The sequence below is a fragment of the Brachyhypopomus gauderio genome, chromosome 14 (assembly GCF_052324685.1).
Source record: "Brachyhypopomus gauderio isolate BG-103 chromosome 14, BGAUD_0.2, whole genome shotgun sequence".
In the NCBI taxonomy this organism is placed as follows: Eukaryota; Metazoa; Chordata; class Actinopteri; order Gymnotiformes; family Hypopomidae; genus Brachyhypopomus; species Brachyhypopomus gauderio.
In genome coordinates, this window is record NC_135224.1 from 6029657 (window position 1) to 6057560 (window position 27904).

Consider the following 27904-nt stretch of genomic DNA (forward strand, 5'->3'; position numbering starts at 1 on the left):
TAGCAGCCAGACTGGAGTCGGATCTCTGATGCTGATTGGGGTGTGTTTGATGTCCTTGATGTCCTTGATAGGGAGGCAGTATGTTGTGATCAGACAGCTCAGTTTCTGCTACTTCAGTTGAGGCGAGAGCTTCATATCTGTTATCTAAAAGAATGTTCTGTTCTGAAGATGGCTGCTTGCCACCGCTGCTGTGCTGGTTTCTGATACGTTCCTTCCCCCGAACAAGAGTCCAGCCCTTATCATTGTTGTTGTTAACGGGATTAGGAGTTGAGGCCAAGATGAGCTTAGGCTTTGCCCCCAGCACATCCCAGCGACAATGCAGAGAAACGTCTCTTTCTTTGCCAGTCACAGGGACGGTTTTGTCAGCGGTTTGTGTGGCAAGAATCGAGTCCAGATATTCTTCCTCCTCCCTTATGGAATGTAAGGTATGGATTCTTTCCTGAAGTTCTGCAACCCTCTGAGACAGTTTGATACACCCAGAGCAAATAGATGATGTGGAAGCATGAGCCATAATCGCAAACGCACCGGGCACACAAGGCTCAAATATCCAAGTTAAAAATCCAAAGTGCAAAATTAACACCCAAGAAGTTCTGGCAGGTATTTCACAGATTTTACTCTTACTGGCGAAAACACAGCAAAAAACTGGAATGGATTATCTAAATGGAAAACCCAGATCGGACTTAAAAAAAAACTGGATCGGCATTTTCTCGTGCCTGCCGATACCCATTTTTTGCAAATATCAGGACAAGCCTACACAGCACACATAAGGCAGGCTTCTGCTAACATGTGACCCTTAACCCTAGATGACGGAATGGTTTTTAAAGACATAACCCCAAAACACATCCTATATAAACCTTACCCATATAGATAACAGCACCTGTATGAACTATAGTCAGGCATTCAAACTTTGTCCATAGACATAACCGTATGAGAACGTTAACTAAGGCTTATACTATGGCACGTTGACCTGAAATGTGACACCGATTAAATAATATTAATGATTTAAATTCAGTCATATAGTCTCTTAAGTAGTCTGGTTGGGCCCGTGCTCGGGTCCCTCGCCTGGTAGGATTGTCTGTGCCGGCCATATCAGGTTTTGTCTCCCGGGCAGTCAGAAAAACAGGCATAAACAGGCATGACGAAGGCAGGGGAAACACTGAACAGGCAGGGAGACACAGGGCACAGGAATAACGGGCGGCAGAATGCAAAACGAGAGTGTAGAACGAACACAACCAAACATCCAAAACAATCGACAAAGGACAAGGGAGACTCAGGGGCTAATATACACAGAACTAAACTAGGGACAGGTGATAATGACACGGGGGCGTGGCAACAAACGAGGAATCACGGAGACAAACGAGCAGGACGGGATGAACAGGCAAGGAACACAGACACGAGGGAACCCGGAGTGACAGCTAAGGGAGGGGGCGAGGCCATACGTGACAGTAAGTAGTTCATAATTACCATGTACATTTAGTTTAGACAGAACTAACAGTGTTGTAATTTACACTTTGTGTATATAACATCTCAAAAAATAATAAGAATACATAAGTGTACTTTTTAGATGGTCCTTTAATAAATCCTAATCCCTTATCAAACTCATTTGTTAAGAAAAATAGCATGAAAAAGCCATCAGTTTTGTACGAGTATTAACAGAACAATCCACTAAAACAGGTCTTCCAGACTGGAACAAAGGCAGAAAGAAGAAAGAAAAAAAAGAAAAACCTCTTTACAGCTGTTTATGAAGTTAATAATGAGTGACAGTCTACTACAACCCACATGTAGTCAGCAAGACAGACAGAAATTTTGACTGCATGGCTAATGAAACCTTTTTTCTGTTTATATATATATATATATATGGTATACATTTAAATAGAAAGTAATATTAACAGATTTTTATAAATCATATTAATAATTAATATAACAACCATTTGCTTTCAGACCATAGACCATCCTTGGTTGTACAGGGTGTTGATTTTGGTCCATAACAAAAAGATTTTTTACATTTTCAGTTCTTGGCAATCCTCATTACTTCCATGTTTACAACTTCTCTCAGTAATATATTTTCCTGCTTCTGCCTCACAGATATATCTGAATTTTCTGGAAGCTTCAGCACAGAAAGCATCTCGTAACCCACACCAGTTGGATTCAAGCTCCATTACAGCACAGTCCTCTCCATCAAGGTATTTATTAGAATAAGTCCCTGTCCAGTTGTCAGGCTCTTTACCAGTCCAGGATCTGGATAACAATGGAACAATAATTCTTTTTAAAAATCAGACAGTGACATTTTATTAAAAATAAATACATTTAAATGTAACCTGCTTTAAAAGCATGTCAACTAGATGTGTATAGAGCTATCATGACATTGCTTTATGGGACCTTCAAATTTACGCTGCTTTTCAGTGTGAGCAGTGAAATGTGAAAAGGACCTACATTAATGATGTATTGAGCTTTGTTCCATCTAACCAGCGCCAGTCTTTCTCCTTTACAGCATCAGTCAGCCCGATCCAGTAGTCCAATTTACCAAAATCAGGCTTTGATTTTTGTAAGAAATTCTATAATTAAAGATTTTCTGTGATTAATGACTAAGATTATCAGTGAGGCAGTTGATTGATTAAAGGCTTTAGACAACATATCCTGATTATCCAGGACTGAGAGACATTCAGCTACTCAAGACAGTAGATTAATTGAACTTTCCTCAACTGGTTGGTGTGATCTAGATTATCCTCAGTGTGATGAAGTGGTTAATCAGGATGTAGATATGAGTAGATATGTAGATATTGGTGTTTACTGAATCAGCGTATTTCTCTTTATGGTCTTAGATGTGTATCTAACTCTGAACTTTCTTCAACTGGTTACTGTGACCTGGATTATCCTCAGTGTGATGAAGCAGGATGTGGATATGAACCTGTTTACTGAACACCAAAATGAAACCAAATGACTCTGAGGGCTGACAATTCTGCCAATGCATTGATTAATAAGTCTTAATTGGAGAACTGTAAAGTACACAAGTGTTTACATGCTGCCCTCCTGCCCTGCAACACTAGACCCAAACCACTCATGCTTTGGGAATCCACAGGATATCTTTATCCCTGAATGCTCCGTTATCACACCTGTATCTCTCATTATGACTGTGTATTTAATCCTGCTTTCATCATTTCTCATTGCTAAGTACTTTACTGCCTTAGATGTGTATCTAACCCTGCTTCTTTTATGGGTCTTGGATTTCTGGACTACTTATTTGTAATATTTCCTAGTTATTGCTGTTTTGGTTTATACACTGTGAACTAGACAGCTTTAAGAGCCACTGACCTGGCCAACTTCAAATTGTTTAGAACTGCCACTGATGTCTCCTATAAAACATCACACCCTGTTCTGTTAACTTTCCTGAGCTAACCAAACTTGGAGAAATGGTTGATGATGATGGTGGTGGTGATGATGATGATGACAGTTGTATTAGGGAGGGAGCACATTGGTGCACTTTGATATTGTTGACTCATTTCTGGCAATTTACTGGTTCTTACTGGCTATGTGGTATTATGGCATGGCCTGATTTACCCTTTAGCTTTAATGGTTGATGCACCTTGGTGTATGTGTAGTTCTTTCTAATTAGAGTACACATAATAGAAAAGTCTATTATAAAACTCTAACAGCAATTTTGTTCTCACAGATACTGATAAAATCAAACAAATTAATATTAATAATTTACTAAATAGTGATAGTATGGATGACATACGTGTTCCAAGTCCTGAATGAATAGACAATCCCTGATTTTTTGTTAGTAAATTTCTAACATTCATGAGGTAAATGTCCATCAGTGAATAAGCATTATGGAGTTACATTACATTCACACATCATCATACCTTCTCCTTTTCACTGTTGATAATCACCAAATCTCCTCCCTCCATAACACAAGCATCACGACTCCTAGTCCAGGTCTTCTGATCAGCAGAGAAGTAGTAACACCTCCCACTGAAGAGCTTCCAACCCTTAGAACAGTTCACAGATATCCCCTTCAGAGCTGCAGCAGAACAGATGAGACGCTAATGAGATCAGAAACAATATGCAATCTGCTACAATACACAATATGAAATCCTGATGTGTACTAAGCTATTTTTTATAAATAAGCCACATTATCGATGTTCTTTGTAATGCTATTGTCACGTATGACCGTGCCCCCCTCCGTTAGCTGTCACTCCAAACTCCCTCGTGTCTGTGTTTCGTGCCTGTTTACCCCGCCCCGCTCGTTCGTCTCTGTGATTACCTTGTTTGTTACCACGCCCCGTGTTATTACCGTCACCTGCCCCTCGTTAGATTCCTTGTATTTAAGCCCCTGAGTCTCCCTTGTCCTTTGTCTGGTATTTTGTTTGTTTCATGTGGATGTTAACTGGTTATATGTTCATTGCTATACCTGACCGTTTATTGTTCCCGTCTTTTGGTTTCCTGTTTGTTCTTGTGTTCCCTCGTGTCCAGTATGCCCGTGTACGCCTGTTTTACTGACTGCCCTCCCGTTATGGACCCTGCCTGGCTTTCTGACGACGATTATGGTATTCCCTTCAATAAATCTCGCTCTTCTCAGCGATTGTGTCCGTCTCCTCGCTCCGTGGCGCGAGCCACGTTACAGCTATAAAAAAAAAGTTGAGGATATTGAGGCCAACCTATCATGATCAATCAGACAACACTTTTACAAATAATCACATAAATACATCCCCCTATGCAGTATTGTGATTATGCAATTTCTTGCATTATCAAAATAACTGAGAAAAATGAAAGAAAAAATGTGATTTGAAATTGTTCAGGGTCAGATTAATAAGTGGAAGTCTGTCATACAACACAAATTAAGGGAGCCCAACACCCAGAATCCTTTGCTCTGGCACCAATGTTCCTCCACCAACGACCTTCGTTCCATTTACTATTTGCAAAATATTGCCTACATCTGGAAAGCATACCGAGCATTTTTTTTATCAATCGTTGCTACTCTCGTCTTTGGATTACCCATCTGTTTTGGCTACCTGGTAGTGTCTGCTCTGTGGTTTCAGATCTAGACTGTTTTTGGATCTTTGCCCTCTGCTTTTCAGTGGCTTTACCTGTTACTGACTTGACCCTTTTCTGCCTCACAACAAATACAGTATCATTAGATCTCCCGTGTCTCCATCTGCAAGCGTCTGTAATTCTGGAAATGTCCGGTCCGTTATCCAGGCGCTGTTTGCAAAAGTCATAGAACAAAATACTTGCTTTGTGTGTTTATGTTGTCATTATTCCTTACTTTTATTTTGGTGATTTGGGATGCAGCCCCTTTTGTCACGACATCCACGTATCGTGAGTGAGAAATGAAAGAACGTCAAACGCTTTGAGGGTGACATGGAATCAGTCGGAGTAGGCCTACTGTACATGGTAGCCTTTGGCTATAAGGGCTTTAAAATTCTTGGACATAAATGAAGAATGGCAATGGGTAAAGAAAGTGGGTAAGAGATTAAAAGACACTGGAATGACCATATCAAACTTCACCCTGAACCTAACAGCCGGATGGGTTTGTTTAGTTTATGCTAGTTAAAACAGCTAATATATAAAGTATTGTTATGTTCCTTAACCTGTCCCTAAGCTTATCCTGGTATTGACTTGAGACTTGACTTGGACTTCAGCCTAAGGACTCCTGATTTGACTTGACTTTGGATTACGCTAAGTAAAGATTTGGTATCTGAAGTATGTTTTCAGAATCTTGTTTTCTAGTTGAGTTTGAATCTACTAAGGAAAAACTGGATCTCACCTTGAACACACTTCTGTTACAGAGGTAAAACTGAATCTCACCTTCAAGTTCTCTGGTCACGTTTTCCTTTTCCGCCTGCAGCTGCTCAATGGTCCTGTTTCTTTCTGGAAAATCAGGATGACACCTGCATGGTTAGTGGATGTGAATAACAAGGTAATGAGAACTAATGTTAAGAACAGTGTAACAAATGTGAGTTAGTGAACATAAACAATTAAGTGAAAGTAATGTTTCCTCTTTCAGAAGTTTATGTGCTTGCAAAAAAGTGAAGACATTTCTGGATTTGGATACATCAAAGTGAAACTCTTCCCAAGAAATAAATCTGTGTTGATTTAAACTGATACACAGATTAATCCAGCATTCATGCCTTGCCCGTTTGTGTAAAGAATGAATACTCCCAAAGCCAGAGTGGCTAATCGGGAGATTCGGGAGTATTCCCGATGGGCCGGCTAATGTCAATCTCTAGTTTGGGCCGATTGGGAGGGAAAAATTATTTTGGGCCGTATTTGGGCATGAAACTCCCGGGCTGAAAAAGGGGCCCACTCCGGCCCTGAATACTCCAGATGTCATGCTATATTCTCGGCTCCTTCCCTTCAGGCGTGTTAACGTAGTCCATGTCTTTATATACATATGTACATGTACATCGGAGCGCATGGCTGGTTGTGTATGCGTTCACTTGTTTCGTTAGTCTAATGCAGGGGTGCCCACACCTTTTCAGCTTGCGAGCTACTTATAAGATGACGAAGTCAAAATGATCTACCTACTCAGTGGCGTGCACACATAGACATCAGGTGGCGCTAAAGCACCACCAACTTTGCCCTTTATCAACGAAAGTGCCCTTTTGAAACTTCGTTTTTTTTTTTTTTTGGTTTTTTTTTTTTTACTATTATTATTATCATTTTACTAAGGTCGGTTTGAAATTATCTTTAGAAAACCTGAGGGATTAAAAACAATGCCCTGAAATGCGCCACCACCTCGCGCACACCCGACCTCTCTCTTCCTTTAACACCAGATGCGCTGCAGCAGCAGTTCAGTTCAGCGAGGTGAAGGAAGAGTCTTCGGCACAGCACACACGGTCACAGATAGACTTCTTCTCCCGTGCCCCACCAGCCAGGTCACATACACATCAAGTCAAATCGTACCGTTTGCCCTCTAAGCCCAACGTGAAATCATTTTGTTGTGCAGTAATTTGTCTCATACAGCACCAAACTACTAAGCATTTTAGCCGACTGGTCATCTGATAAACTAGTCGCTCTAGCCCAAATCAATGATAGATAACGTGAGGATGTCCACATACAAATAATTAAGGTAGAGTTTGCAAATCTATGTGTTAAGCTGAACGTCTTCTGTTGTATAGGTTTTGTTAGGCAACATAAATTAACACATTCATTTCTGAAAGAAGAAACGGGAAATTCCCCATTACCTGTGAAAAATGCCCATCTGCATTCATGTAATGACAACACTCAGTAGCCTATACAGTAACTCCTTCTGGTCTTAATTGTAGGCCTATATTGATTTACTAATTGCAAAATATATGCAACAAGGCCTGCAGACAGTGGAGGGTAAACAGAAGTTAACTGAAGGACATGACTGTATATAGTTAATATTGGATATGAATTATATCAGTCGGCTGCGTGACTTTTTTCCATTGAAAACTCACGTTTGGAGAATGTTACAAATAAAAGTCAAATTTCATTCAACATGTGCTTGTAATTTTTTTTATAATGAAGTGTTCCACGTGCGCTAAAAAGTGCCCTTCACCGCACGCCACTGAACCTACTATAAAAATGCAAGTTATTATTATTAGGGTACTATTTAATATTGTGTATTCTTTCTTTCCTTTTCCTTTTGGGATAAATAATGTATTTTATTTATTTATATTTATAAAGTAAAATATTGTATATTGTAAGCTAGTTGTAGCAAGAAACACTCGCAGTCCTCAATATCCTTGTCACGTTGAGGACCCCGGCCCCTCCCTTTTGGGCGTGTGTCAACGTTGTCTACGTGCTTTGTCTGCGTCAGTGGATATCCGTGGTTAGGGTTTTGTCGTGTGATTAATAAGTCTCACCTGTGAATCGTCTCGTGATCACGTGGGGCTAATGTGGTTTGTCTATTTAATGTGCGCTCGCGCAGTGTCCTGTGCTCGTCGTTGTCTAAGTCTGCACGTTGTGTGCCGTGTTCATGTTAATCGTGCACTGATTGCGCAATATCTGTGTAAATTAAAGAAGTGATCCGTCTCACCTGAGGGTCGTTTGTTCGTCTATATATGTCTTGTCTTTGTACCAGTTGACCGCTGGTTATTATATCCTTAATTTGGATCGACTCACGGGTTTTTTGGTTTGTGCACTTTTCATATTAAACCATCCATTTTCCCTGAGACTTGGCGTGATCGCTTCCTTTTCATTTCGCTCACCCTGCCCGTCACATTATCATCTTTCCGTCTTGGAAGGACTTCTTGTATTTAACAATTAAGTGACTCAGCCGAAATGATGCTTCTGTGGCTGCCTTCGCTTTTGTGGTCAGATGTGAGAAAAAGTACTGTTCGGACAACTAGGATTTTAGAATCCACATAGAATATGACAGTGAAATATAGTGAATATGACATAGTGAAACAAATCCTCCTTCCATAAGTTTTAGGTTTTAGGCTTCTTACTCGGACCAGCTACTGCACTCATATTTACACCATTTGTTGTATTTAAATAAATTGGAAGCTAGCTATGCTGCAAGGTAACTGAACAAGTTAGCGTGGTTTAACATGCATGTGTAGATTGTCTGACGTTCAGACGTCAGATTGGCTAGCATGTATGTCAATCAAAATACAACTGTCAGTGCAGATGGACGATAGCCTGTCATTCATCCCTTACTTTTTAATGTCCTGCAATCTACCCACACTTCCTTTGCGATCGACCAGTATATTGCGATCAACGTATTGGGCACCCCTGGTCTAACCTGGTCTAATGTGTTTCACATGGTGCTTGTTACGTTATGTGTATATAGTGTGTGTGTTTGTATTGTCCTGTGTTCATCTTTGTTTGAAGTCTGATGAATATTACGTACTTGTTAAATGTCGTTTCCAGACGCTGTGAGCATGTTCTACAACATTTGTAATAAAAACAACTTATTTGAACGCACCTTGGCTTCACATCCTCAAAACCCTCGCAACCGTGACACCAGATAGCAATTTTCCATTTGAAATCTAGGAACAAAGTTATGTCCCTGCTATTACAATATAATCTCACCTGAGATCTGATTGACCAAACTGGTCTCATGAGCAGAAAGATCCTGCTTTTCTTTAACCAGGTTTTCAGTGATTTCCTTCAGGTAATTTCCATTGTAGAAGACTAAACTACTAAAGCACCACATGCACCCCGACTGATTCAGCACTCACACCATGTCTTTGATAATTACATATGAACAAGATAAACAATAAAGTACTTTTACAAAATCTGACTATGACCAGATAACGTGTTTACTTTTAAGTTCTTAAGAAAGTCTTCAGGAAATCTCTATTCTGCTATAAAACGGACAGCAACAGCTGTCATAATTCCTCTTGTGCCATGTGGTTTTGTTTTTGTTTCTGCCTGGTGATGTGTCTGTGTTCTCCGCCCCTAATGTTCCTCACCTGTGTCTTGTTCTTATTAGTCTGTCTATTTATACTTCATTTAATGTTTGGCATGTCTTTATTAAGTTCCCTCAATTCCATGCATTTCATAATGTTTGTTTACCTGATAGACTATCAGTTTCAGTCTGTTTTTAATGTTTTTAAATTGGTCAGTGAGATTTTGAACAATTTACTTGTCCATCCTACTCCAGTGATGAGGGCTTCTTCACCTTATGTAGTGTTTTCTAAGAGGGCTGTCTTGTACGTTCAGCTAATGTTCATATTGTTATCTAGATCTAACCTTGAAGATCTGTGATCAGCATTTTCTTTTCTGCCTGCAGCTGCTCAACACTCCTGTTTCTGTCTGGAAAGTCACAACGACACCAACACATTAGTGCACATGACAATAATAATAATAATAATAATATGTTTATTTTATATAGCGCCTTTCTCAAACCCAAGGTCGCTGTACACAAATGAAAGGGGAAAAATACAGGGCTTAGAAAGAGCGGAAATATCGAGAAAAGAGGAAAGTCTTGAGTTGAGTTTTGAAAGTGGAGAGAGAGTCAGAGGAGCGAATAGAGGGAGGTAACGAATTCCAGAGGGTGGGGACAGCAACACTGAATGATCTGCCACCCATAGTAGAGAGTCTGTGTGGTGGGACGGAGAGCAAACCTAGGTTAGAGGACCTGTGCTGACGTGATGAGATATGAAGGTGGAGAAAGTTGGAGAGATAGGAGGGTGCAAGACCATGCAGAGATTTGAATGTTAGGAGTAGGATTTTATAGTGGATGCGTTCAGAGATAGGAAGCCAGTGTAACTGATGGAGGATAGGAGTGATGTGTGCAGACTTCTTTGTGGACATTAGAACTCTGGCTGCAGAATTTTGTATCTGTTGTAGGGGGCGAAGTGATTTAGCAGGTAGACCATAAAGCAGGGAGTTACAGTAATCTAGTCTGGAAGTGATAAATGCATGTACCAGGGTTTCGACATCTTTTAGTGAAAGTATGGGGCGGAGCCTGGCAATTTTGCAGAGATGGAAAAAAGCAGATTTACGGATAGAATTTATGTGTGGGATGAAAGTGAGAGAGGAGTCAAATGAAACGCCTAGGTTACGCACAACAGAAGACTGGGCAACCTGGATATTATCAACAGATAGACTACAGTTGGAGAGGGCAGAGATGGCTGACTTGGTGCCGATGATCATGAACTCAGTTTTAGTAGGATTTAGTTTGAGGAAGTTATTGTTTAACCAGTGAGTTATCTCCTGGATGCAGGACAGCAGTGTGGTAGGAGGGAAAGAGTCAGAAGGGTGGAGATCCAGATACAGCTGTGTGTCATCCGCATAAAAGTGATAGTTGATGTCGAAGGAGTGGATAATGTTACCAAGAGGAAGTAAGTATGTAATGAATAGTAGGGGACCAAGAACGGAACCCTGTGGTACTCCCTGGGTGACTGGGACAGAAATGGATTTGTGCTTTCCTATACTGACAAACTGAGATCTGTTAGTAAGGTAGGATGAAAACCAAGAGAGCACAGTGCCAGACAGACCAAAACTGGAGAGACGTGAGAGGAGTATTTTGTGATTAACTGTATCAAAAGCAGCAGGTAAATCAAGGAGAAGAATGACAGATGCACGCCCAGAGTCAGAGGACAGGAGCAGGTTATTCAAAACACTGAGAAGAGCAGTCTCAGTGCTATGTAAGGGACGAAATCCAGACTGGAATGTCTCAAAGAGATTGTTGGTGGTGAGAAAAGCCTGTAACTGTATGGCATATATTCCAAAGCAGAGACTTCATGTAGTTTAAGCAGAGTTAGTCTCACCTTCTTGTTGAAAATGACAGCTAACCCGCCACCTCTACCTGTTAGTCTAGGCGAACAAAAGTATGTAAATCCAGGAGGAGAAGCTTCATTTAGAAGCATAAAATCCCCCTGTGTCTGGGGGGAACAGCATATTCTCCGTGAGAAACAGCATATCCAGTTGCTTATGTTCAATTAAGTCGTTTAGTAGAGTAGCTTTGTTTGTGAGCGAACGGCAGTTAAATAAAGCAAGATTAAACAGACCAGATGAATCGGAGGATTGGGATGAGATAGTTGCTCGTGGGACAGGGCGCAAAACACTAGTGTCGACTCCACGGCTATGTTTAGGTTTATATTTCCTGTAGCCACGGCCATTTGTCCAAACAGCTGGGATACTGGCTGATAGCTGGAGCAGCCTAGGTCGAGTTTTACTTGATCGGTGTATGTAGCGCGGTCGGCGATTGAGTCCGACAGAGCGGCAGTAGTTGTATATGTCCGAGTCCAGACGGTAATGCGAGCGGAGAGAGCGCAGATCGTCGGATGTATATACAATCCTACAATCTTGCCCATCCGTCTCATGGAAAGCTGAGACCACATCCCCAGATCCAATAAGGCAGACGACTAAGCAGAAACACGGCAGGATTCATAGTCTTCAACCGAAACTCAAGTTCCCAACACAGCACTGAGGTGAGGGAGCCAGCACAGGAGCTGGATTGAAGACAGGGTGACGCGAACACAGCAGATATCAAAGGATTCAAGTCCACCGATTGGAAATAGGCAGTAGTAGTTATTGTAAAGTCCAAATAACCATAGGTTTGTATCAGGAGAAAGAAAAGAAAGTAAGAAGAAAGTGAGACCGGGAGGAAGCGGCAGCCAGACGAGCACAGTGTTCTCCAACCCGGAAGCCAAAGCGACGAGCGAATGCTGAAGGCAGCCATACAGCGATAAACAAACTATCAATCAATCAATACATGAACTTTTCACCCGTCAAAACAGACTGAAAAACAGTGACTGAATGACATGTTGGAAGGCCAAATTAGGAAGCTGTGGTGAAACAGAAAGCAGTGTGAAACTACATCCCAGCAGGACCTCCAGCTGGGGTTACATCATGACTAAAGCTCGGCAACGTGTCTCTCCTCACTGATTCAGGTTGGCTCTGCACTGCCACCAGTTTCTTCTGGGTGTAAATCATAAAAATGCTTCAGTTAACTTTTCACGGTTGGATTTCTCGCACAGACATGCCACATATGACAGAACAGGCTGCGCTTTCTTTTTAGAAATGAATAAAGTAAACAGGAAAAAAAAGACAGACATGATGCAAGACATGAATATTGCTCATGCGTTTCTATGGGAACTTCATCTTACCTGAAAGCAGACCGGTTAGATTGATGTTCTCTCTCTCCAGGTGAGTCATGTTCACCCGCAGGTCTGCAAAAAACAAAAAAAGAGAAAAGAGTTATCTGATATTATGCCAGTGTAGGTCATCTAAAAAGGTCATTGGATGTTTCCATGACATTGGGGTTAACCAGTCAAAACATCCGCTTACTTGACAAGTTATATTCACAGATATGTGTCAACAGTCTACATTTGTAGAGCTCAGATTCATGCACATTTACCAGGAAAAGTAGGAATTGGCTTTGATTGCAATTCATCTTTGCACTGCATCACTTTCATGGTGTTTCTGACACTGACCTGTCAAACTCCGAAGTACCCTTTCATGTGAAATCTGCCATAAAGCATCTGGGAAGAAGAGAGAGCATGTTTACATAACCAGAAGAGAAGCAGGAAGTAGAAGACGCAGAGATCATGGGTCCTGAGCACACTAATGTATCAGTATTTCTCCAGTAAAATAAAATATAAATTGGTTGCAGTGACAGATTATTGATAAGTGATTTGTGACTCACACAGCACTCCAATGATGGCCACCGCAAAGAGGAGAGCACACAGAGACGCCAGCAGCAGTCTGTCCTTCGCCCACGATTTGTTTGCTATGACCTTTGACCTTGCGCCATCTGAAGGGTCAGCAGGGTTAACTGCTCCTGGCAGATTAGAGGGGCTTGGACCAGCTGCCAGAAACATGAGGAATTACATCAATATATCATGTTTGATGCGTATAATTATCTTAACAGGCATAAAACTACCATAAATAGCTGTAGTCATTTTTTCCTCATCTTTTGTTTTTGCTGGGCCCATTCATGTTGCAAAAGGAGTGCCAACTATGACACAGAAGGGTCGTTGGAAGTAGTTTAAATGATACCCAATGGTAGTTGTGATGCTCGAAATATGAAGCACGACGAACGTCAACTGTGCAACACTGAACGTTTAATGAAAACAAACCTATTTCCAAAACACGTGAAGCTCTGTGCGGAGTGCAAACAGACAACACCTCTCACACAGGCACGAAACTTTAGACAAAGACGAGCACAAGACACTGCGCGAACGCACATTAAATAGGTGAATAACACAAACCCTTGTGATCTCGAGACAAGGCACAGGTGCTACTACGAACACGCTCACGAACAACCCACACCCACGGAAGTACATACATGGACATAACGACACGCAGACAAGGTAGCGGCACGCCCACAGGGAAGGGTCCGGAGCTGTGACCGTGACAGTAGTAATAGCAATACTTTGTCAAAATGAAGCTACTCAAGAAAATAAATACATGAATTTCATATGTTTTGAACTTACACAAGCTAATAAAATCTTAAATGTCATTACCCACACAATTAGGAAAAAATGTGGTACTGTATAAATAAAGAAATGCCAAATAAAATCCGGAAAATCCTATGTTCAGTTACACAATCACTTCTATTATCCATTTGATAAAAATATTTGCACACTCTATATCTGCCAATTGTACAACTCACCAAACGCGACCAAATGTTCACATGAATGTTTGCTGTGAGAGAAAACCTGAAGAACTAAAACTGGGGTGAACGCGAAAAGGGTTGTGTGGTTCACTATTTACTATTTACTTTTTTTTTTTGTGTGTGTGTATCAATACACTGACTTGATATTGTGTTGCCAAGTGCCTTTATTGTTTTAACAATAAACATTCTGTTATATGTTTCAGGAAACACTTAATTAGAAGAGTTGAACCAACAGCACATATTCACCACTAGGTGGCACATCCATTGCCACACTCAGGCCCCTGAGCAAGGCCCTTTGTGTCGAGTTCTTGAAAGGTTCTCCTAATACACAGGGGAAGATTTCAACCACAATCCTTTGTAACTCAGTTCCAAAGTAAGAAACAGGAATTGCCATTGGTGTCTTTTTTTTCTTTTCCTTCTGCCTTCCCTACTCCCCCTCCTTTCCCCTCCAGATATATATATATATATAGAGAGAGAGAGAGAGAGAGAGAGAGGGAGAGAGAGAGAGAGAGAGAGAGAAAGGGAGACTAACCTCAAACACACAGTCCAGATGCAGAAAGCAACAATGCCAGTGAAAGCAGAAGTGATGCTTTTAAAAGTTGCAGGGAAACTTTCCAAGACATCGATTGTTATTTGAGAAATTCTGTCCCTGCCTTTTACACGTTCCTTGCACTTCATTCTTTATTACAGAACCGTAACTATTACTAAGCACTGTATCGTGTGTGTGTGTGTGTGTGTGTGTGTGTGTGTGTGTGCGCGTGTACATGCAGTGTGTGCATATTTATGTGTACATAAATCACCAAGTGCAAGGCATTGCAAGATTGTTCAAGCAGTGATGTAGAAATGCCTGATTTATAAACCTCTATTTATTATCCACTATTGTAAAATGTTTAACTGTTATATAATGAAACTCTTTTTTTCTTCCATCCAGATTTGACACAGTTGAATGACTTGACAGAGACACAGAGACTCTTGGATGACTCAACATAACGGCATAGTTGAATGATTTTGTCCTCAGACACCAGGTGTTCAAAAATAATTTGATGTCACTACACTATTGCCAGTATCATCTAGAATCAGATTACAAGTGACAACTTCCTTTACAAAACAATTAGTTCAGAACAGAGCTTGGACAAATGAGGCTTAAAATATTTGCTCAGTGTAACAACTGGGTGTGTAAAAGTGTAACAGTCAGCCCTTTGAACAGATTTTCACATGAGAAATACCACAGAAATACTCCGATATTACTGATTAGGCTTTCAGAGAAGTACACAATGTCTTACTCTAGCACATGTATACAACTCGGAGAAATCTGAAAAAACTATATTTTGGGAAAATCAATTTAAACAGAATGAGAATGAAATGCAGTGTACCTATTTCTTTTTTTGTTTGGGGCGGGGGGGGGGGGGGGTCATTTAAACTAAAAGAGATTCTGTTAGATTAGAAACAGGAAATCCTTTATGCAATTCTGGGATGACTGCTACACCCTTTCTTGCACCCTTTAATGTCTTACATCATTGTGAAAACACTCGTTCTCATATGAGTTCTGCATAGTAAACTCCGAAATAAAGAGGAAGGTCGGACAAATATGAATTGCATCTGGTAGCACATTTCATACATTATCACCGCAACAGTAATTATAATTAGAGCTGACCTGACGCCAGTCTTTACATAGCCTACATGTTATATGTAATATATTTAATGGTCAACATTCTCCAATCCCTGTAATGGCTCCCTAAAGTGCCACAGTCACTGCCACACACACACACAAGTACACACACTGCTCCTTCCCTGTACCCTGCTCCTGATTACTGAACTCCTGATCACTCATCACCTTCACCTGACCCTCACTGTTCACTGCAGCATTCAAGGAAGATACATCACTGTGTTCTATAACCCCACTGAGTGTATCACTGCTGCTGTGTTTTGCTTCTCCAATGGAGAATATGCACTCCAAACTTGAGTCTTGCTTGTTCTCTTCTTGTTGCATTAATTCTTAACATTTATTATCAAATAAAATGAAATACATGTCTCAGATACATAAAATGTTCTGATTCAGAATTTTACATTTTGTGATATACATAGAGAAATCTAAACCCATGCAGACTGTATCCAAGTACATGGAAGTACGTCTAAGATCTAGCTCAATATAAGCACACGAAAAACACACAAAAAAACACCTGTACTGGAACTAATCGACTGGACACTAATTACAAACTTACCTGGACTGAAATATACAAGCAGGGTGTGTGAACAGTCATTATAAACTCACCTGGACGAGAACAGGCCAGCGTGGAGTACACAACCTCCTCGGTGGCAGCAGTAGAAGCTATTAAATATTAAAGAGTCTTGGATTAACTCTTGGATTTATATTTAAATCAAAACAATATTACACAGGCCAAATGTTTGGGGGGGGGGGGGGGGGGGCTGGTAGCGGGGGGATAAATGGACACAAATTAAGTATTATATCGTGATCGATCGCCAAGTATAAACACCTCCGCCGAGCAGAGCGTTGAGGAGCGATTTCGATTGGAGGATCGTGCTCTATTTTTTATTATAATTTTTTTTTGCTGGTGCAGCGTGTCGCGTGCCACTGATTATGCCTCGGCGTGCCAACGGTGGCACGCGTGCCATAGGTTGCCGACCCCTGATCTAGACCCTGTGAGCAACTTTTTTGTGTGTTCATGTTGCCATTATTCCATACTTTTGTTTCTGTGGATTGGGACGCAACCCCCTTTCTCATGACGCATCACAACATCCACTTATCATGAGCGGGAAATCTGAGAGAAGCGTGGAATACAATCAAACGAGGTTGCCATGGCTTCGGCTGGACTACCGTATATTGTATAGGGAGTTTAACATCCTTGGACATAACCGAACGGCAACGTATAAAGAATGTGGGAAACAAATTAAAGACGACTGCATCAAAATGCTTGGATCGTTATTTTTAGTTAACGCTAACCACTTAGTCGTCAATACAATATGTAAAATACACTTTTTTACATCTCCTGTTCCTAAGCGTGTCCAGGCATTGAATTGAGACTTTAATTGGACTCCAGCCTAAAGACTCGTGACTTAACTTGGAGTTGTATTTGGCGACTTTTGAACATGTGTTCCATATGAAGGAACAGGGGTGTGGGGTTGAAATGCATTTCACATACATATTCAGGGTTGCCAACTCTCACGCATTGAGCATGAGACACACGCATTTGACACACGCTCTCACGCCACACTTCCGATTTCTCACGCAGAGAAAAAAAAAACTAGTTTATTAACCTCTGGTCCACATCTATGATTCAATGAGTTACTAGTTCGCTCTGGCGCCAACCACCGGCGAGTTTACAGCCCGCCCGTCAACAATTTACGTTCAACATACCCCCCCTGGTCAACAATGTACACTCGCCACCCCCTCCAGGTTCAATCAAATCTCACTCCAAGTCATCTTGAAAAGTTGGCAACCCTGCATATTTAAATAACAATCATGTCCTGAAAGCTTTTTGTGTGAAAAAAAGAAATCAGCAAACATCAAATTGCACATCAACTGACAACCACCTGTATTGTTTGATATTCCACTAATCAGGAACCCTACTGATGAAAAGCAGTAAATATTTAAATATCGGCAACATTTTCCCATGAATTTCTTCCATATCACTTGCATCTCTATGCTGTGTTTCATTATTTTGCTTCCTGCAGTTTTCTTTAAAGAGCAAAACACTCACCTGTAGGAGACTCAGGACCTCCACGCTCCGTTTGCTTGTGTTTCTGAAAGGTCACATTTGAGTAGATGGTTTCCATTGAGGCCCTTTAAATGTGACCTATTCAACTGGTTTAAAAAGTAAAATTTACCAACGTACACTTAAGTCTCTTAACGCACTGATGGACTATAATGTTATAATTTCCTCAACCATTTTTAAATACCCTGAAGTGACTTGTGAAGTGACTTTGCGTGCATGCATATGCAAATTTGTTCCTTCCTTTTTTGTAATGCATCTCCCCTAGTTCCTCTTTTCACTATTACTACACTACAGAGTGTCCCTCGCCACCGGCCATGGTGGAGGCTCTCACTGCCATGGTTACAGCAAAGCTTCACTCTTTATCCTTTAGGTAATGTGTCATAGGCTGGCTGCACTCTGTTGGTGGTGTCTTCTTCACTGGTATGAACTCTCCCATGCAGTTTAAGCCATTCATTGTCTAACTTGTATCTAACTTGCCAATGTAGACTTAAATTCTGCATTATCACCTTATGATCTCACATTATCACACTTCATCATCACACATTATTATCAGCCGTCGTCACAAAGCAGCTTTACAGATATCTGAGACTGAAATGAGCTGAGCAAAGGTCAAGGGCATAAGGAAGAAACCTTGAGAGGAATCAAAACTCAGGGAAGGGCGAGGGTGCCATTCTCCTCTGGTTAACACTGGGCAGCACAATGGCAATTCTATGAACAAGAACAAATGAGAATAAGTAATAAGAACAAATAAGCAATGTAAGTCTATTCTGGGTTTCTAGAGGTCTTAGTCTGGGTTCAAAGTGTGTTGCTATGCCTGAAACCCATATGGCACAAGAATGTTTGCCCGAAGTGATGAAGAAGTGACTTGCTAGGATGATGGGAATGGGTCAAATTAGGGGCATATTGGGTGTTGGGATGAGTCACATTAGGGGTGTATTGGGGGTGCTGGGATCAGTCACATTAAGGGCGTATCGGGGGTGCTGGGATCAGTCACGTTAGGGGTGTATTGGGGATGTTGGGATGAGTCACATTAGGGGAGTATCAGGGGTACTGGGATGAGTCACATTAGGGGCGTATCAGGGGTGCTGGGATGAGTCACATTAGGGGCGTATCAGGGGTGCTGGGATGAGTCACATTAGGGGCGTATCCGGGGTGCTGGGATGAGTCACATTAGGGGTGTATCGGGGGTGTTGGGATGAGTCACATTAGGGGCGTACCAGGGGTGCTGGGATGAGTCACATAGGGGCGTATCAGGGGCGCTGGGATGAGTCACATTAGGGGTGTATCCGGGGTGCTGGGATGAGTCACATTAGGGACGTATCCGGGGTGCTGGGATGAGTCACATTAGGGGCGTATCAGGGGTGTTGGGATGAGTCACATTAGGGGCGTATCAGGGGTGCTGGGATGAGTCACATTAGGGGCGTATCAGGGGTGTTGGGAGGAGCCAGTGCAGCAGAGATGGGTTGAGGCTGTATTATACTATTGGGTGTCAGTTAGGACTCTATCGAATCAAATCAAATATATTTGTATAGCGCTTTTCACAACACATGTTGTCACAAAGCGCTTTACAGGATTTACAAGGTTAACAATACTATGGGTCCAGAACCCTAATGAGCAAGCCAAAGGCGACAGTGGCGAGGAAAAACTCCCTATGATGGTGGGGAATAGGAAGAAACCTCTGGAGAACCAAGACTCAAAAGGGAACCCATCCTCCATTGGGCGGCCCGTTAACACACGAATTACACAAAATACAGACAAATACACAAGTCACACACAAATCACACAATCAGACTAAGTAAAAGGTAAAAATTAAAGTTCTTGGCTTTGATATTGTCACTGTAAATGTCTGTTGATGAACGCCAGGCTTTCATTCCGTGTCGGAGCAGTGATGCTGGTATTGTAGGCTCCGACTGCAGTGTTACTCCCCAGGTGAACCTCAGAGAAAAGATACATGATGTGGTGAATATGTAACAGATTAAGGGGCGTATCAGGGGTGCTGGGATGAGTCACATTAGGGGCGTATCCGGGGGTGCTGGGAGGAGCCATTGCAGCAGAGATGGGTTGAGGCTGTATACTATTGGGTGTCAGTTAGGACTCCATAGCAGGGGTACTCAAATAAATTTGTCCGCGGTCCAAATCGGGGGTGGCAAACGTAACACTCGTGACGGAGTGTTTTGTCAATAGCCCTGAAATAAATGCTCAGGTTTTTTTTTTTGGTCCGTATCCAGTTAATCAGGAATGAGATTGGGACCGGACAGGACTGCGTTCGGGTCCGGATCCGGACCGCGGTCCGCCAGTTGAGTACCCCTGCTCTATAGTATGTAAGGATGGACTCTGGCAGATCTAGCTATGCCACAGAGCCAGAAGGAGACATGATGGCTCCCTGGGACATCAGCACTCCGCTGATCTCAACAAACTTGAGAAACATAAAAGAGGTGAAGTGACAGGATCATGACATCCCAGTTTACCAAAACTCTCACATCCCACAAAACCCCAGATCTACACATTCATCTAAGACAGGGGTCGGCAACCTATGGCACACGTGCCACCGTTGGCACTCCGAGGCATAATCACTGGCACGCGGCACGCTGGACCGGCATCAGCAAAAAAATTAATATTAAAAAACAGAGCACGATCCTCCAATCGAAATCGCTCCTCAACGCTTTGCTTGGCGGAGGCGTTTATACTTGGCGATCGATCGCGATATAATACTTAATTTGTGTCCATTTACACCTCATAACAATTTACACTCACCAACCCCCCCCTCCCCCGGTCAACAACTTTAAACTCGCTAGTGGCACACTCATTGACTGGACATGTTAAAGTTAGCACTCCATGTCTCAAAGGTTGCCGACCCCTGATCTATTGGCGCATTTCCACTAGGGCCTGCTTGGCGCGGTACGGTTCGATACGGATCGATTCGCAACGGAACGGTACGGTCGCGTTGTGTTTCCATTACAATGGTGGACCACCACAATGTGGGTGGAGTCACTGTTGGCGCGCGGGTTGTAGTGTCGTGACATCATTTGTATGCGACCACAACACCGGTCGATGCCCCTTAACACATACCATTATTTATCTTTATCTTCATTATTGTATGTGGTTGCTCTAATTATTGATAATAATTTGGTATTACTCAAACAGGCTGAACACACCCTGCATAAAAAGCATCAGTCATACAATCAAATGAAATCAAACTTTATTATGAAATATGGATATTTAAAGTACAACATATGTAAATAATATAGTTATAGTTAAAAAAAGTGCAAAAAGCAAATTACCTAAAAATAACGTATAGCTTTATATGAAATAAATATCTATAGTACTACAAGCAACATTTTGTGTGCTTTTACTGGCGTCTGTCTCGCATGGTGTTCGCCAAGCACCCCGAGGAAAGCCCGGTTGAAGGAAACATTTTCCGCCAACTCCGCTCACCTCGTCAGTGGAAGGGGAATCTTGAACGTAAAAAATAACAAATATTAAACACAAGCATTCCCGTGAAAGCAACAACAATATAGCGTAACTGCACAAAATGTGTAGCACGTCATCGCTGCTCATGCTGTGTTTATGGCTACAGCTAACTAGCAACTAGCAAGGCTAAGAGCTAGCTATTGTACAGTAGTGACGGTGGTGGTAACATTAACTACAAACACAGCTCTAAATTCCTGCGTTTACAACAGATGCGTTCATATTACGTTCATATTACATCTTTTACGAGCCTAGTAGTAAAACTGAAATCACAATACACTCACCATTCTCCGTGGCCTCCAGCACCAACATTGCCGTGTCTGTCCAGCACATTTTCTCTTCCGTTTCTGGCTGGCCGGTGACCGTATATGACATCCATTTGCTGGAACCATTTCCAGTCTTTGTGGTTTGCTCCGCTGCGTCCGTTATGGTCCTTCACCGCCCGGTAATCGCTTTTAAGCTTTTTTAGCTTGGACCGACCAGCACTGCTGAACGGACCGCTGGTAGCCATGAGTGGCCATTAGCGTGGAAACCTCGCTAAAAACCTTTACATTTCTAGTGGCCCCGTCCAGTTCGCCCTGGATTTTTTGATTGCTGATTATTAACAGAAAGGTTTGTACCTCGGCGTTTGACCAGGGAACAGACTTCACTCCTTGGGTTTTAAAAATGGCTGAGGAGTCCATAGCATAGCGGAGGAGTCGCTCTCCTGACGCAACCTGTGACGACACTCCCTGGCCAATCAGTGTCATGCTGTTCCTCCACGTCACAGAACTGTACCGCTTCGGAACGGTTAGAACCTCGAGCGAGTCGGTACGAAAATAGTACCCGAAAGTACCGGCTAACTGGGAACTGGTACTAATGGAAACACTCACAAACCGTCGCGAATCGAACCGTACCGCGCCAAGCAGGCCCTAGTGGAAATGGGCCATAAGATAAGAAGTAAGACGTTTTCCGACTATATAAACAGTCTAGGCTTAAATACTGAGATTGTGTCTGAATCTCAAGAAAATGGTAGGAGCTTTATTCCATATGGCAGGAGCTTTTATAGGAAAAGGCCCTGCCTCCTGTAGTATGAATGAAGTTCAATTCATATAGCACCTTTCAAGTAACCCTGGGTCATTATTAACATACTGAGCTTTTACATCCACACCAGTGAGAAGAGGCAGCCAATTTCACACAGCATACTGTCATCTACACATGTCAGCAGCACTTAGAGGACCTAATCAGGTCAGGGAGGGGAGAGAGGACAACACCCATGAACAACATCCACCATTGGACATGCAGACACACAGGCCATTTAATTGAATGCTAATTAACCTAGCCTCTGTGTTTTTGGACATTGGAAACCCACACAGACATGGGAAGAACATAGAAACTTCACCTAAATGGAGACCTGAACCTAAGATCCTAGCACTCAGCAGCACACCACCCAACCATGCTACCCTGGTGGAGTTCCTTATACAAGGTACCAACAATGAGGCATCGTACTCATGGCTGTCTGTGGGCCTAGTGGAAGATAAAAGAACATTTTCCAACATCCGGTGTCTGATGTCCTTTACACTTTCCTCCATAATATTAAGCTGATATTGGTCTTCTGGATGAGACAATATCATGAGTATCCTGAGTGTTATCATATCAGTAGAAATAGCAGTTTTTTCCTCACTTTCCATTTTCCTTTTGTTCGTGTCTGCCTGTGTATTGTTCATTTGCATAATGAGAGTGTTTTTAATGATGCTCTTGTGGTGAGGAGCTGAACACGGTAGAACAGGGGTGTTCAAACTTTTTGCAGTGAGGGCCAGATTTGGTGAGATGAACATGTGTGGGGACCATCCATTCAGCCTGGCATTCATGGTGGGTAGGGCTGGGTATCGATTCAAATTCCAAGAATCTATCCGATTCCGATTCTGAAGATTAAGAATTGATTTATTTCGATTTAATCCGATTTAATCGATTCGATCCGATTCGATCCAATTCGGGGTTTAGTGTTATTAAAAATGTATTTATTTGAGCTGTTTCCTGACTATGTACAGAAGCAACATGTTAAAACTAGTATTATATCAATATTAATCAGCAAATAGTTACTGGTAGTTGGTAGTTACTGATGGCTGGAAGACTGGTGAAAAGGGTAATCATAAATCTACCTTCAAGAAAGGTAATCCAGGACAATAAACAGAGGACATCTTTGAGGTGTCTATATCTGCAACAGTGGACTCCTACTGGGACACTAACCAGTGCATTATTATTATGATTGAAATAATTAAGAAGTCACCCAAAAGCTGTTGCTACCAAATGCATTTTTATTTTAAAAGTGCTCACACTTAATAAACTGAAAGTATAAAATGTAAACGTGTATTTTTCTTTAAAGTAAGAATATAATAACAGAACTGTTACGTTACGGTCCCCGACCCCTCCCTGTTGGGCGTGTGTTAACGTTGTCTGCGTCTACTCGTCTGCGTATCTCCGCGGGTGCGGGTGCGTCTTGTGATAATCCTCACCTGTAGCTCGTCTCGTCATCATGTGGGGTTTGTGTGGTTTGTCCATTTAATGTGCGTTCGCGCAGCGTCCTGTGCTCGTCGTTGTTTGAGTCACACATGTTCTATGTAAACGTGTTTTATGTGCGCTGTCTGCGCTTCGGTAAATGTAATAAACGTAACGATTTGGAAAGTGCAAAGGATTCTGTCTCGTCCATCGCCTTGCGCCCAACGTTACAAGAGAATTTTTAACTTTTTTAAACTGTAAAAACACTGGGTAAACTGTCAGTGACATGGACTAAATGTAAATAGTCACTGAAACTGGATAAACTGTCCTTCTGTTTTTAGATTGCCGATTTGACTATCGTCGTTACCGTCACTGTCCATCGCCATGTTGTTTTACAGTTAGTTAGACCGAGCACGCCTGCGTGAATTCAGTGACGAGGCGGGGGTAAAAGTTCACTAAAAAATCGATCTTTGGATGTACGAATCGATAATCAGATCATCATATGCGAATCGATTCTGAATCGGAAAATAGATTTTTTCAACACAGGCCTAATGGTGGGGGGAGGGGGGCAGCAGTGTACTGGGCAGTGTATAAAATATTATAGTATACACTGCCACCTTCTGGTGAAAATAAAATACCTTTTTTGGAGTCTACCACCATCTTCTGGTGAAATATAAAATAGCTTTTTTAGAGTCTACTGCCATCTTCTGGTCAAATATAAAATAGCTTTTTTGGAGTCTACTGCCATCTTCTGGTCAAATATAAAATGCTGCGATAAACTGGGTGCGGGCCAGAAAATTTGAATGTGAGCCGCATTTGGCAATAGAGTCAACAGAGGCTGCGGTTCAGTGAAAATTTTAGCATTTGCCCCGCAAGCCGTACTTTGGACACTACCAGGTAGGAGCCACTGGAGGGTCCTGTTTTCAGACACTGGTTAATTTGTTCATTTGAGCCCTTGCTACATGCTTACCAGGGGCGGACTGGGGAGAAAAAGTGGCCCGGGAGTTCCTGACAGACTGGTCCACTCATATATATATATATATATATATATATAATGTATGTATGTGTATATATACTGTGTATGTATATATATATATATATATATACACAGTATGTATATATATATGTGTGTGTGTGTGTGTGTGTATATGAATCTACACATGGCACATAGTGTATATTGGCACGTATACATGGCACGTAGCGTTTATTGTCATATGGACAATATTAATTCCAGCAAATAATATGATTACAAAGCCACATAGTGGCTTTTAAATAGTCCATCATAAGACCACCAAACCACCAAAAAGTTGTTTTACACAAAGTGCATCCTAAAGAACAACCTACAACTCTAACGTGGGTATTTCTTCCTCTTACCTATTTGTGGTGGTTAGTTTTAATCTAAGAATTTCAATAGCTTTAAAAAAACAGTGCGCAATGCTCTGGAACCTTTAAGACCGCCACTTGCGTCCGTGTTAACCGTGTTAAGGTAATTTGTACATGGTGCCTTAGACGTTGCAGAGGCAACAGCAGTACATTTAAAATAACATGTTATCTACAATTTAAACTGCTGTATGTTTTCGTAGTCCGGCCCGGATTTTCTGGGACAAGTTGGTTTTTTTTTCTGATCTCCGCTGCATACCGTCAGCCCGCATCAGCTGGCCCAGTCCGCGGCCCGGTCCAACTCGTTCATGTATTTACAGGCTCAGTCCGCGGCCGCACAGGTTAGTCTGACTGGAGCGGGGGAGGTAATAACACCATTAAACAGCAGCGTGACTACGAGCCGGGGCCGCAGTGCACGGCAGTGGCTCCTCCACGAGCCGAGTTAAACCACTGGCGGCCAGCGGCCCGGCGGCCCACCGGCCCACTAACCCAGTGGTTCCCAAAGTGGGGGGCGCGCCCCCTAGGTGGGGCGCGGAGCTATTGCAGGGGGGGCGCGGAGCTTGAAAGTAAAACGTGCACATGTGTCAATATTAGGGATGCACCGATTCCGATATTAATATCTGAAAAAATTCTAGATCGGGTATCGGTGACAATGTGACCGATCCATAAAAACAGATCTATTCAGTCTAGTTCTATGCTTATATTGCTTGCTTTTCGGAGTTAGTTCAACCTTAATACTCGTGCTGGTGGTATTCCACTTAGTCCGTTTATTTGCTGGTTGACCAAAATAAACCTGGGCTCCAGCAATACTTCACTGTTCATGCATGAACTGGTGAGTTGTCCAAATCTCATTTAATGCGTTACTTACAGAAATGAAATAAAGAGCAGTGGTCTGACTCGGCAGAAAGCTAAAAAAACAACAATATTCCATACGCGCACGCAACTCGCTCCCTTAAAGAGACAGTACACATATTTCTGGCCGTTACATGCTTTGTGCTCTGCGTGATGTCTGCGCTTGCAAACTAGCCGCATATGTATTGCTGTTTCCCTTATTTCATCTCCTTATTTATTTTAAATTATATTTAGAATTCTTGAACCATTTAAAAGGTTTCTTGCAGTTTATTTTTTTCATGTTTGACCAAAGTTGTGAACCTATTGTTTTTGTAAGTTTTCAACACATCCCTAGTCAATATGGGGGGGGGGGGGGGGGGGTGTAGGGGGGGCGCAAAAAATATTCTCATCTACTAAAGGGGGGCACGGCAGAAAAAGTTTGGGAACCACTGCACTAACCCATCGGCCCACCGGGGAAATCCCCGGTAGCAATGTATGCCAGTCCGCCCCTGATGCTTACCATGCAGGTGCTGTTGAACTGTGATTGCACTTCCACTGGGTTGTAAAGGGGTTGTTGAACTTGTTTTAGTTCCATTGTGGATTGTAAAGGGGATTCATGAATTGTGATTTCAGTTCCATTTGGTTTAAATAGGGCTTGTTGAACAATAGCGGCTTTTTTATACGAAAATTGTCGCAAGGTAAATCAGGCTCCCAGGAGCTCACATCCTCGTTGTGAAGCGATTAGTGACATTTGTCTTGCTAATGACATGGTACGTGTTTGAAGCGCAGAGGCCTGCCCCCGTTTCCACAGAAAACATGTATAATACTGAAAATACCTAACGTGAAGGCTGCATGGCAAGCTCATCTGTATAGCTGACACAGATTCAAGAAGGGATTCAAAAGTTACAACCCGTGAACCTATGCTACTTACTTTATAGCGCAAATGTAAAGTTATTACTTATGCTAAATAGCAATCATTTGGTTTGAATCACTCTTAACACAAAATGTCCTAATTGTGAAATAAATCTTGTATTTACAGTACGTATATTGCAATGACAAATTCACTGAATCCCACTAAAGATTAAACAAATATATATTTTGAACAGGAAACTTTTAGAATACACCACAACAAATGAAGGTTAATTTGTTCCCTTTTGAATTTAATGGATATTTTAAATACTTTTAGAATTACTAGAGACTCTTTTATAAGCAAGAAAATTAGAAGAGAAGAAGAAACTAGTACATTGAAACCAGTAAAATGCAATCCCTGTCTCGAGGTAAAACCCCATGTCAGGAAGTAGATTAAGACTCTGGCTGACTGGTTAACACACATAAACACATCACAGACAGTTGAAACCTCTGTGACTGAAACCACTCCCATATGGGTCTCTCTTGATCTGTTGATCTCACATGTTTCAAACTGGCCATCACTTTCAGTTCTGTGTTAGTAGCAGAGCTAGCCCAGATGTGTATATGGCCCAGTCTTTTGTCTTTTGTGATGCCTTTCTGAATTGCAAAGCTAACACAGATAGCATCACTGTGTGGTAACAGCATCACTGTGTAACAGATTTAGCATCTGTTCAATGTAAATATTTTTTTTATTTTGAGAATTGCATTGTGGGACTCTATCGACCTCAGCTGGGGTGCCTTTCTGCATGTCTCCACTCTCCCCATCAGTCTTATTTAATTCGCTAGTCTGCATTCTTTGTGTGCTCTACATTGCCACACTGTTCAGGCGTCTTGTGTTTGCATGTCACTTTGCGTGGCTTTATCTCTACCTCAGTCCCATGTGGATGTGGGTTAATGCTCATGTGTGTGTGTGGTTGTGTGTGGCTGGTTGTGTGTGGATGTTTAATGCTAGTACACTCGTTCAGATCTCCACTGGGTAACATGCTGTACCCCTCACACTGCTCCATCTGCCCTCATAGAATGGTTTCAGCCACAGTTTAAATGCATTCATATAAATCAGTAA

General features: G+C 42.0%; 1 protein-coding gene across 2 annotated transcripts; it reads right to left on the reverse strand.

Moving 5' to 3' along the window:
• Nucleotides 1-1018: 1018 nt before the first annotated feature.
• Nucleotides 1019-17982, reverse strand: LOC143475550 (asialoglycoprotein receptor 1-like). 2 transcript variants are annotated; one of them, XM_076973418.1, is made up of 10 exons: nt 17761-17982; nt 16314-16370; nt 13070-13231; nt 12858-12905; nt 12531-12593; nt 9667-9729; nt 5809-5871; nt 3864-4021; nt 2434-2555; nt 1020-2238 (listed from the first exon to the last, which is right to left on the reverse strand). In XM_076973418.1, exons 1-10 carry the CDS (start codon nt 17834-17836, stop codon nt 2001-2003), a joined length of 1050 nt encoding a protein of 349 aa, XP_076829533.1. In that variant the 5' UTR covers nt 17837-17982; the 3' UTR covers nt 1020-2000. The 2 variants fall into 2 exon arrangements, with proteins under 2 accessions (XP_076829534.1, XP_076829533.1); XM_076973419.1 differs by lacking the exon at nt 9667-9729 and having other exon boundaries at nt 1019-2238.
• Nucleotides 17983-27904: the final 9922 nt, after the last annotated feature.